General features: G+C 40.5%; 1 protein-coding gene across 2 annotated transcripts; it reads left to right on the top strand.

Moving 5' to 3' along the window:
• The first annotated feature begins 293 nt into the window (after positions 1-293).
• tmem275a (transmembrane protein 275a) lies at positions 294-10,782 on the top strand. 2 transcript variants are annotated; one of them, XM_049478925.1, is made up of 2 exons: positions 294-632; positions 4,322-10,782. In XM_049478925.1, exon 2 carries the CDS (start codon positions 4,403-4,405, stop codon positions 5,135-5,137), a length of 735 nt encoding a protein of 244 aa, XP_049334882.1. In that variant the 5' UTR covers positions 294-632; positions 4,322-4,402; the 3' UTR covers positions 5,138-10,782. The 2 variants fall into 2 exon arrangements, with proteins under 2 accessions (XP_049334882.1, XP_049334881.1); XM_049478924.1 differs by having other exon boundaries at positions 294-637.
• Positions 10,783-11,894: the final 1,112 nt, after the last annotated feature.

The following is an 11,894-nucleotide window of genomic DNA, read 5'->3' as shown; positions in this document are numbered from 1 at the left end:
AGAGCTGCTAACGCTCTAAAGAACGTTCTAAATCGCTACACTGTATATAAACGCTGCGCTGTGATTGGACGAGAGCTTATTTATACATTCTATTCTATACATTCAACATTCTGTATAAAAACGTCTCAAAGACGTTTTTTCACAAGATACGTTTCACGGATTGACACTTTGACAAAATTGGCTTCCAGCCAATCGAAGCGCAAGGAGCTGAAGGAGGCGGGGCTTAGATGTTCCCAAGCCACGCCCCCTCCCGTCTCCGCTCTTCATAAGCAGCAGCACAGTGAGGCTGAGCTGATCCATGCAGAGAACCGCATCTCTGAATCAATCACTCCACCTGGAGCCACAACTACCGCAGTTCTGAGGATACAATCAGACCTTTCACAGCCATGTTCAGCGGAGGAGACAACATCTTAGCAGCGTGAGAGAGTCTCCTGCAGCCTGTGATCTTCTCAAACCCCTGAGAAAAGAGTGCTGCTGTCTGATGTAGGAGCTTCTTTCCAGACCACCATGTCTGATCTGAGACTCAGACACCCAGCTTCAGGGGGCGGGACCATCCAGACCTCGGTCCAGAAGAACCGACCACTGGTTCTGAAGCACCTGCAGTCCAGAAGACCTCCCCATGCTGTCCTGTGGTAAGGTGAGATATTGATTAGTACCTGCATCAGACAATAAAATCTGCTGTTATTGATTGATCAGTCAATCAATCAGTTAATGCTGAAAATCCATCTTCTGCCTGTCTCTATTGGGGGCAGGGCAATACATCGATATGGAGATATATTGTATCAGTTTCGGCTTGCGATACATTATTGATACAAGGCGTCAAGTATGGATATTTTTGTTGTTTATTGAAACATTGAAGCTATAAACTCCATAAATGTCTCCATAAAAGACTCACCCCCCCAATTTAACTCAAATCCATTTAAGACTTTTAGTATAAAATCAAACAAATTAGTACCCATTCCACCATTGGAGATATTTAGCGTCAGATATGATTGTCTTATTAAAGCATAGAAGCTCTAATCCCCAAAAATGTTCTAAGACTCGCAACCCATGACTGATATTTGGTATCAGATATGGATATTTTTTATTGAAACCTAAACACCTTACATTTTCGAAGACTCACCCCTTTTAGACCTTTAGCTTCCCATCTAACAAATTAGTGCCCATTCTATCAGTAGAGATATTTTACGTCAGATCTGGAAATTTTTATTAAAACATTGAAGATATAAACTCCATAAATTTCTCCATAAAAGACTCACTGGACTCACTTGGACTTACTAAAGTTGCTGCTTTATTAATTCACATGGTGGTGCTGTAATCAAATAAATAGGGTTAACAAACCTGACTTAAATGTCTTTTAGACCTTTAGCTTCCAATCTAACAAATTAGTGCCCATTCCAGCAGTCAAGATATATGGCGTCAGGTTAATCAGTTCTTGATCAGCATAGTGTATGTATCATTAAGTTTTGGTCATGTTGATCATGCTGGTCAACTGCCACACTCAAACTTGTTTTTTATTGTTTAGTTTGGTGATGCTGGTTGCCCATCTTGATTCTGCTGGACAACTAGAATCACCAAGCTAAATGAGTGTGACTAGCATCACCCAGACAGTTGACCTGTATGACCAAGATGGCAGCTAACCGCTTGGTTATTCTGGCCGACCTAAATGGTCAGTCTTGGTCAATGGTTATCTTCGTCACACTTGGTTATGCTGGTCAACCAACTTGGTATTAGTGCATATTCTTGTTGACCTGCATCGCCAAGCTTATTTGACCGTTATGACCAAGGTTGACCATGCTGGACAATCGCCATCAACAAGCTGGTTTACCAGCACGACCAAGCTTAGTCGTAGTCATTGACCAGCATGACCAGCATCATAAAGAAGATGGTGGACCATCATAAGCAAGCTAAGCAAGAAAGACCAAATTTGGCCTAAATACCGTATTTTACAGACTATAAGGCGCAAAGTCAAAGTGCTGGATTATTTTAGCAACCGCGGTTAGCAGCACTTAGTGCTAGTAATGCCGCCTGATAGTGCTGTACTGAGGAACCCTTTAGAGCGCCTTTGTTTTAAAAACAATATCACTATTTTACTCCTCTTATCGATAATGTATCACTAGAGATGTGCCATATCGTATCGAATGCGATAATATCGCCATATAATATTTTTTGAATATATATATATATATAAGCAAAAGAAAAATTCACATATTTCTCATTTCCTATTAATTTTTTATTAGAGACAGATTATATCTCTCCAGTATCATTTATTTTACTTTAATCCTGGATGTATGGAGATATTTGGAGTTCTGTTACAAATCTGCTAAAATTCTTGTATTTTTTCTTAATATCTTTATTTTTTTTGTCATATCGTTATCGCAATAATAACATGAAATATCGTGATATTATTTCAGGGCCATATTGCCCACCCCTATGTATCACAAACAAAAACAATACAACAAATCACATTACCTCTAGTGAATAGTTTGGCTAGGTTGAGCTGATTGTTTTGTATTTTAGGTATTAAGGTGTATTATGGTAGTTATAATTTTATAATTTTATAAGTCTCCGCCGCCAGGCGTATGATTGGCAGGCTGTTTTCAGGTGTGGCTTACGAGAGCGAGTAGCGGTGATTCAGACAGGCCGGTTGGTTATTCATCAGCTGCTCCAGTTTCTGGTGGCGGTAGAGCCGTCGTCATGACTGAGCCGTGACCTTGCTGGATGAATGCTGGCTCTGATATAACCCAGGAGAAACGTGTTCTCTCTGAATCTCAGCTCTGAAAGCTTCAGACGGAGCTCACTCATCATTTTCTCAACACCATTCAGGAAGATGATGCTGAAATAGGTCACAGGTTTTTAAACTAGAGCCTGGGTTTGATTTTAGACAGTGTGAACCCAAGATATTTCACATTTTATCTTCTCAACTTCATTATATATAACGTTTTATGCACAAAGCAAATTGCACTAATCCATTTATCTCAGCAATATGAGCGTTTTTACCTGTAAAAAAGCACAAAATATGATTTAAACAGATGCAAATAAACACCGATACAGTAAAACGTAACGAGGAATTCTCATTTTTAACTATAAGTATGTTTTATATCCTGTGAGCCGAGCTGAAGAATAAAGTGTAGAGATTCTAGATCCAGATTTCTCCTGGATGCTCCTCAGTCAGCATGTGTTTATTATTATGTTCAGTTCCGTCAGCAGCTCACCTGATTTACCACATTTACCAGTAATTTACCAAACAAGGTGTTAATTAATATGATGAGAACTAGAAATAACTCTATTAAATTTAGATTAGGAGGAGAGATAAGGAGATATTTTAAGGAAAAAATCCTGCAAAAAATAAAATTGAAATAAAAGTACTAAAAGTACTAAAGATTTCAGTGCAATTAAATGTTTCACTTAAACACAGGTCATATGTGACAAAAACTAAAAATAAAATAAAAAAAGCCATTTTGCCATTTAGTTTTCAATACCATACAGGTATTTCACAGTCAAATCTTAAAAAGCCTTTTTTATTTTATTTTTATTTTTGTCACGTATGACCTGTGCTCAAGTGAAAAAATTAAGTTTTTAATCTTAGTTTTAGTAATTTTATCATAGTATTTTTCCAAATGTTTGGAAAAAGAAAGAGCAAAATGGCATTTGCATTTTCATTTTAGTGTTTTCACTTTATTATTAATGTAATGTTAACAGGTACTTGAAATTAATAATTAAAAAATATATATGTTTTGTCACATAGCTAGGAATATCGTTTTCACAGTGATACCCTGAAATACCGTGATATTGTTTTAGGGCCATATCGTCAAATACAGTATACAGCTCTGGTTTATGTTTGAGTAAAATGAACATTGTTGTTTTATTCTATAAACTACAGACAACATTTCTCCCAAATTCCAAATATAAATATTGTCATTTAGAGCATTTATTTACAGAAAATGAGAAATGGCTGAAATAACAAAAAAGATGCAGAACTTTCAGACCTCAAATAATGCAAAGAAAACAAGTTCATATTCATAAAGTTTTAAGAGTTCAGAAATAATCAATATTTGGTGGAATAACCCTGGTTTGGCATCATGTTCTCCTCCACCAGTCTTACACACTGCTTTTGGATAACTTTATGCTGCTTTACTCCTGGTGCAAAAATTCAAGCAGTTCAGTTTGGTGGTTTGATGGTTTGTGATCATCCATCTTCCTCTTGATTATATTCCAGAGGTTTTCAATTTGGTAAAATCAAAGATACTCATAATTTTCCTTGTTTCCTGTTTTCTGATTGTCTGAATGATTATTTTTTTCTACTTTTATCTTGTCACAGGTAGGTGTAAAGGATCCTTGATGACCGTCTCCAGCTCCAGCTCTGGTGGGATGAGTTAGCGTCCTCCTCGATCTTGTCCAGATGGTGTGCAGCGAGCGAAGTTCTGGCACCTCCGTGCCCAAAAAGGAGCCGCAGAGCCGCCGGAAGAGGAAATCCCGCCCGCAGGGTCTGCCGTCGCCGGCGCTGTGCTGCGCCTGCGGTCTGTGCATCATGCTGGCAGGCATCAACATCACGCTGGTGGGAGCCTTCGCCTTCACCACGCTCATGCCCTCCGGAAACCCGCCCATCATCATCGGACCCATCCTGTTGCTGGTGGCCTTCACGTTTTTTGGGGCGTGCTGCGTATGCAGCCGCCTGCCTCCTCCGCAGGGCTCGCGGCGGTCTAAAGGGGGCGCCGGAGGGGGCGGGCTGGGCTTCATGGGGCGGGGGGCGGGGCTGGGCAGCGGCACGGCGGCGTTCGAGATCGAAACCAGCGAACACACCATGCAGGACACTACCGCCGTGCAGCTGAGTCCCACAAACTCGCCCAGCGGCTCCTCGCACGGCTCCGGCGTGGAGCAGGAGGCTAATGCTAATGCTAATTCCAGCATGGCGGCTAATGCTTATGCTAATTCTATTATGGTGGCTAATGCTAATGCTAACGATAACATTCCGGCTCCAGATTACAATACACCATCTAGATCCTGCAAACTCTTCACAATGGAGACCAACGGCCCAAATTCGGTTTCGGTTTCAGCTTCGGCCACGTTTTCGTCCTCCACCGGCGGTGGAGGAGCGGTCCGGCTGACTTTACCTTCAGATAGCATGGCTACTTAGCATTGCTCTCTTTGCTAATATTGAGTTTTTGGCAGAAATGCTTACAATTCACAACGCAGTACGCTAGAATTGACGTTAATATGTTGCGTCAATGCGTTGATGTCAGTAGTCGTTCCTTGGCTCCTTGAACTGGCTCCCTGAATTTAAAGTTGAATTTGACGTTGACGTTGAAGCTAACGAGGCCATGCTAGCTTAGAGAGCTAAGAGAGCCTGTATGTACATACTCTATGTATGTAGACTACAGGACAATGTGGAATATGGTTGGGTAGCATAGTGGCTAACACAACATAGGAAGTTGGAAAGTTTGGAAAGTTTCCTACACCAATGTGCTGCTTAAATGCCTTGAATGAAATGCACTATATGGACTAAAGTATTGGGGCACCCATTGGTTCACATTGGTTCTTCTCTTCTGGAGATTTGAAGAATTGAAGACCGAAGATTTCTACAAATTCTACTAGATTTTGGAGCATTGCTGTGAGAATATGATTGATTCGTTGACAAGATACGCGTAAGTGAGGTCAGGATGTTGGATGCTCACCAATGGTCTATACCCTATTAGCCCACACCATACACTGGAATATACATTATTAGCCACGATCCCATTGGTTTATGTTTATTTATCTTCTCCAGTATAGTCCTCTTCTATTGGCAGCTCTTCTGTACTACATGGACTAAACAAACTGTAAAAAGTGTGTGTTTTTGTTCGTTTGCATGTCTTGGGTGTCCCCAAACTTTTGGAAATATAGTGTATTCTCGTAGATTTTAAATAGGATTGAGCCACTTTGCGCCACATTGCCAACAAAACGTGCCGATTGGCGTAAATGAAGATGAAGACACTGGCACTTTGCATTGGAACCGGTCAATGTGGAGCTCTACCAAGGTTCCTCCGAGGTTCAGCTGAGTTTTCCCAAGGTTCCACCAAGGATAATAGCTGCGTTGTGTGTGAGAACATATTTACAAGGTTTTTCCAGCGCAGATGGATGAGCTGCAGAAGGTGAAATTTCTGTGCCCGGCTTCGCATGCCAACGCTGTGCCACTGTTACTCACATTATTCACAGTTATGGCGCCGCGACGAGCTGGGAGCGAGCTGTTACTCAAGACTCAGAGCAGATCAGCTTTAGGAGATCGTTATTTTCCTCGTAATGTTGTACAGTTTCACCGTTTCACAGTTTTAAGTCCTGCCGGTGTTTAAATTGATGAATTGTCCTGTAGTGTAGTGTTACTGTCGATCGTACGTGTGTTTTTGATTAATATGCTCGATGTTGAAATCTTAAATAAGCCGCGACACTGTGTGAAAAGCACTGCCGTTTTATAAAGAAATGATATAAACTGAACTTTAGCACTACAGTAGCTACAAAATCGGATGAGTGGATGGCAAAAAAAAACGTATAATTAAGTTACTCGACAATGTGAGTGATTTTTCCCAGCTAGCCAATGAAATAGCCATTGAAAATATAATATATTAATGAACTAAGGAGAGTTGCTATAGCATTTAATATTTTTGTAATACTGATTATTAACACACTCTAAAAATTGCTGGGTTAAAAAATGTAGCCAACTTTAAAGATAAAGCCAGCAGCTAACCCACACATAGTTGAGGAAATAACCAAACAGAAATGCTAATGTAGAAGCTAAACTATTCAAAACTGTAAATTATCCAACAAAACATGCTAGCCCGAAAGCTATCCTACACAGAACTGAGGAAATAACTGTAAGAACATGATAAATGAGAGGTTAACCTACCTAGATCTGTAAAATAAGCCCAACAAAACATGCTAACCCAAAAATGCTAATCCCAAAGCTAACCTATACAGAACTGTGTAGATAATCTGTGAAAAATGCCAATCTATATATAAAAAAATGCTAATCCAGCAGCTAACCTACAGATAATAATACAGATAAATAACTAAACAGAACATGCTAATTTAGTAGTTAACCTGCCTATATATCTGGAAATAACCAACTGAAACTAATCCAGTGGCTGATCCAGTACCCAACAATTATGTAAATTACCCCAAAAATATGATAATCCAGTTGCTAACCTACATGAAACTGTGCAGGTTAATCTGGACAAAATGCTAATCCAGATTATACTTTAACAGAACTGTGTTAAAAAATAAACAAAACTAATTAACCCACATAAAACATTTATTCCAGAGGCTAATCTACACAGAAGTGCAAATACCCCAACAAAACATGCTAATCTGAAAGCTAACCTATCCAGAACCGTTTATAAAGCCCATCAAAACATGCTAATCCAGTTTAAAATTTACACAGAAATGAGTAGATAATCAGTGAACATGCTAATCTAGATGCTAACCTAACCAGAATTGTGTAAATAACCATACAGAACATGCTAAACCAGAGGCTAATCTACACATATGTGCAAATACCCCACCAAAACATGCTAATCCGGAAGCTAACCCAGCCATAACTGTGTAAATAACCCTACAAAACATGCTAATCTAGATGCTAACCTAGCCAGAACTTTGTACATAGCCCTACAAAACATACTAATCCAGAGGCTAACCTACACAGATGTGCAAATACCCCAACAAAACCTGCTAATGCTGACGCTAACCCACACAGAACTGTGAAGGTAAACATTCTAATCTAGATGCTAATCTAGCCAGAACTCTGTGAATAGCCAATCAAAACATGGTAATCCGTTTAATTTACACAGAAATGTGTAAATAATCTGTGAACATGGTAATCATCTACACAGATGTGCAAATACCCCACCAAAACATGCTAATCCATAGGCTAACCTACACAAATGTGCAAATACCCCACCAACACATGCTAATCTGGACGCTAACCTACCCAGAACTGTGTAAATAGCCCATCAAAACATGCTAATCCAGTTTATAACCCAAAAGACACTGTGTAGATAATCTGTGAACATGCTAATCCTAAAGCTAGCCAGCCCAGAACTGTGTTAATTGCCCATCAAACCATGCTAATCCAGTTTCTAATCAACACAGAACTGTGTATGTAATCTGTAAACATGCTAATCTGTATGCTAACCTAGCCATAACTGTGTAAATAACCCTAAAAACATGCTAACTCAGTTTATAACCCAAACAGAACTGTGTAGGTATTCTGTGAACATGCTAATCTAGATGCTAACCTTGCCAAAACTGTGAAAATAATCCACCAAAATGTATTAATTTAGAGGTTAACCTACACAGAACTGTGTAAATAACTCTACAAAACATGCTAATCCAGAGGCTAACCCACAAAAATCGATGGAAAAGACCGACTTAAATTAATTAACCCAACAAAAGACGCAAGTATTGAGTAGAAAAGACAACCCAGCAGTTTTTAAAGTGTGATTAAGACATTATTTAGGAGCTGGAAGCCAATCGAACTGAAATCAGAAGTAGCCTTGGAGGTGTTTTCTTTACTTGACTTCTTTTTTTCTTTTTTTTTTTGTGAATACTGCCAAATAAAACGCTGTAACTTCGCTCCTCCCTGATGGATAAGGGCTGTGCACTCTCTGTTAATCTGTAGACGCTTGGTGTGATGATGTTTTATGGCGATGTTCATCATTATTTCACAGCTTTTGATTCGTTAGATTTTTTTATTTCCACAGTCGATTTAATTCAGATTCCCCTGTTTTGTCGTTTTTCGCTCTTTAAGTCTTGTTTTGTGAATTCCTCTCACCGCCGCCGGCAACCTTCCCCCACACTTTGATCTAAACCCAGCCGAGCCGTGGTGAAAGGGCACGAGGGGAGATACCATCGCCTCATTACCGCCATTCTTCACCACTGATACGCCGGTTAATGGAAAATAGCTGTAAATCATCACTGTTAGAGGAAAACCTCGTAAATCAAAATTAGATCTCAGTTCAAGGGCTGCGGTAAAGAGCCTGATTCATCTGTTATTCCACACTGAGGTCCACTTTCTGAAACAAAAACAGTCTTTTGTTTATTCACAATTAGCAATACCATAGCAACCACCCTGGACATATTAGTAATCACTTAGCAAACATTATAGCAGCCAGCTTGAAATCACCTAGCACAGCATCTAGCAACTGCTTGGCAATGACCTAGCAGACACACTGCAACAGCAACACCATAGCAACCACCTTAGACACCTTAGCTACCAGCTAGCATCACCTAGCAAACCAAGTAGCAACTGCTTGCCAATGACCTAGTAGCCACATTGCAAAACCATAGCAACCACCGTGGACACCTTAGCTGCCAGCTGGCAACACCATAGGAGCCAGCCTGCAGTCTCCTAGCAAACAATGACCTAGCAGACACATTGCAAAACCACAGCAACCACCTTGGACACCTTATCTGCTAGCATCCTGGACATATTAGTAATCAGTTAGCAACACTATAGCAGCCAGCTTGCAACCACCTAGCAAACCAGCTAGCAACTGCTAGGCAATGACCTAGAAACCACATTCAAAACCATAGCGACCACCTTGGACATATTACCAATCACTTTGCAACACCTTAGCAACCAGCTTGCAATCTCCTAGCAAACCAGCTAGCAACTGCTTGGCAGTGACCTAGCAGCCACATTTTGCTATAGTGTTGCTAAGTGATTGCTAATATGTCCAGGGTGTTGTTAGCTGGTAGCTAAGGTGTCCAAGGTGGTTGCTATGGTTTGGCAATGTCGCTGCAAGGGCATTGCCAAGCAGTCGCTAGATGGTTGCAAGCTGGCTGCTATAATGTTTGCTAAGTGACTACTAAAATATTCAAGGTGGTTGCTATGGTGTTGCCAAGCGGTTGCTAGCTGGTAGCTAAGGTGTCCAAGGTGGTTGCCATGGTTTTGCAATGTGGTTTCTAGGTCATTGCCAAGCAGTTGCTAGCTAGTTTGCTAGGAGGTTGCAAGCTGGCTGCTATGGTGTTGCAATCACTTAACAACACCATATCAAGCAGGCAACCACCTAGCAAACCAGCAAGCAACAACTTGGCAACACCATAGCAGCCACCTGGGTCACCACAGCAACCCCCTAGCAACGTAGGCCATATGAGCACTTTAATTATTTTTTTCATTCTAGGTTTTCTTTTAAGAGTGATGAAATACTGATCGAAGCACAAGCAGCATGATATATAGTTAACGCCAAAAGTGTTGGGACCCCAGAAGTTTTCCCAGAAAATTATAGCAATTATACATGTTTTGTTATATGTTTATTTCCTTTGTGTGTATTGGAGCAACACAAAAAAAAACTGAGAAAAAAAAGCAAAAATTAGGTCCTGGGTCTCCTTTCATAGAATTGCAATTTATTCAAATGTCGACTGAGAGTTTATTTATTTGTTTAATAATTTATTTAAACCCTGATTGGAGATGCCTTTCAAAATTATACCTTTAAATTTGTTTTGTTTCTGTCCACGTCCCGGGGGGGAGCTACAGTTTCATAAGTTATATTCTTGTGTAACCTTGATATTTGTCCACAACTTTAGTTCTCAAGTCTTTGCTCTATTCTTCATGCTCCATGCTAAGGTGTGATGTTACTCACCTGCCACAGGTGAGTTTAAACGAGTTTAACGAGCATCACATGCTTGATACTATTCCTTTGTAATTACGTGTGAAATTAGTTCAAATTTGCATTTTCATCCCCCTACTTTTTGTGTTTTTTTCCAATACACACAAAGCACATAAACAAGTGTATACTAAAATACTATATACCGTATTTTTCGGGCTATAAGGCGCACTTAAAATACTTATTTTTTCCCAAAAATCGTCATTGCGCCTTATAATGCAGTGCGCCTTGTGTATGGATTTTGCTTGTGTTTACTGACCTCGATTTTTATGTGGTACACGGCGCTCTGTTGTGCAGAATTCCTCACCCACGCCAGAAAAAGATCCCCCTCTTGGGCTAGCGCGCGGTTACCTTTGACTGCCGTACTGCCTCTCGGCTGTGGTTCAGGGTAGCTAGTTTCCACTGTAGCTCCGTGGCCAGAACAAGGTGCCGGTAAACTTTCCTTTCCACCCGTTCTGGGGTAATAGCACAAACTCTTTCTTTTTAGCGCCCACTTCTAAGTAAAGTTAACCTCTTAACACGCGCTGGCCCACCGGCGGGCCAGAAATATTTAATATTTCATAACTGGCTGTGTTTCTGAATAGTTATGAACAGTTACAGGTTCAATATAGACATCCAATATACCATTTTAAAGCTTAGAATCTCTGCTTTTGAGCTATTTAGCCTATTTAGCGGAATATCCTTTCAGAAAATAAACATTTAGGGCGAAATATGCCTTGGTTATGATTTTAATAATTCATAACTCTCATATTTGCGTTTATCGTTCGTCCATATTTCATCGAATGCGGTCATGTCATACACCATTCGAACCGTCTGGCTCTCCGGATTCCAGAACTGTGCTTTTACTGTAGGATGTATGTTTCATGAATTAGAGCTGCGTCAGAGCGCATGTTTCCAGTAATAAAAGGCTCTCCTTTTGTCCTGGGGTAACCTCCGGTCACTGCCGCCACCCCCCGAACACACACCCGCGCTCAGCCACAGGTCCTACCTTCAAAACGCGTCCAGACTAAAGAGAATCCATCAATCCAGTCTCCTGTAATCCACAGTTATATCCAAACAGCGCTGGAAATCACTTCATCCAGAAATGAAACTTATCCAATCTTTATCTCTGTTTTAAAACCGTTTTATTCACCGAATTCGGCACAACACGCTATTATAGTCAGAAGCCTCGCGGAGTAATGCGGTACTTGCTGTGCTTCAACATAATATTATGGTCTGTCGGAGCGTTGCGGCTACCGTTGTCAGGAGCGTCGCGGA

The sequence above is a fragment of the Astyanax mexicanus genome, chromosome 4 (assembly GCF_023375975.1).
Source record: "Astyanax mexicanus isolate ESR-SI-001 chromosome 4, AstMex3_surface, whole genome shotgun sequence".
NCBI lineage: Eukaryota > Metazoa > Chordata > Actinopteri > Characiformes > Acestrorhamphidae > Astyanax > Astyanax mexicanus.
This window is presented reverse-complemented; position numbering and strand designations above follow the sequence as displayed.

What these genes read in the sequence shown, in the direction of transcription:
- tmem275a (XM_049478925.1), top strand. Translation starts at nt 4,403, where the DNA reads ATGGTGTGCAGCGAGCGAAGTTCTGGCACCTCCGTGCCCAAAAAGGAG.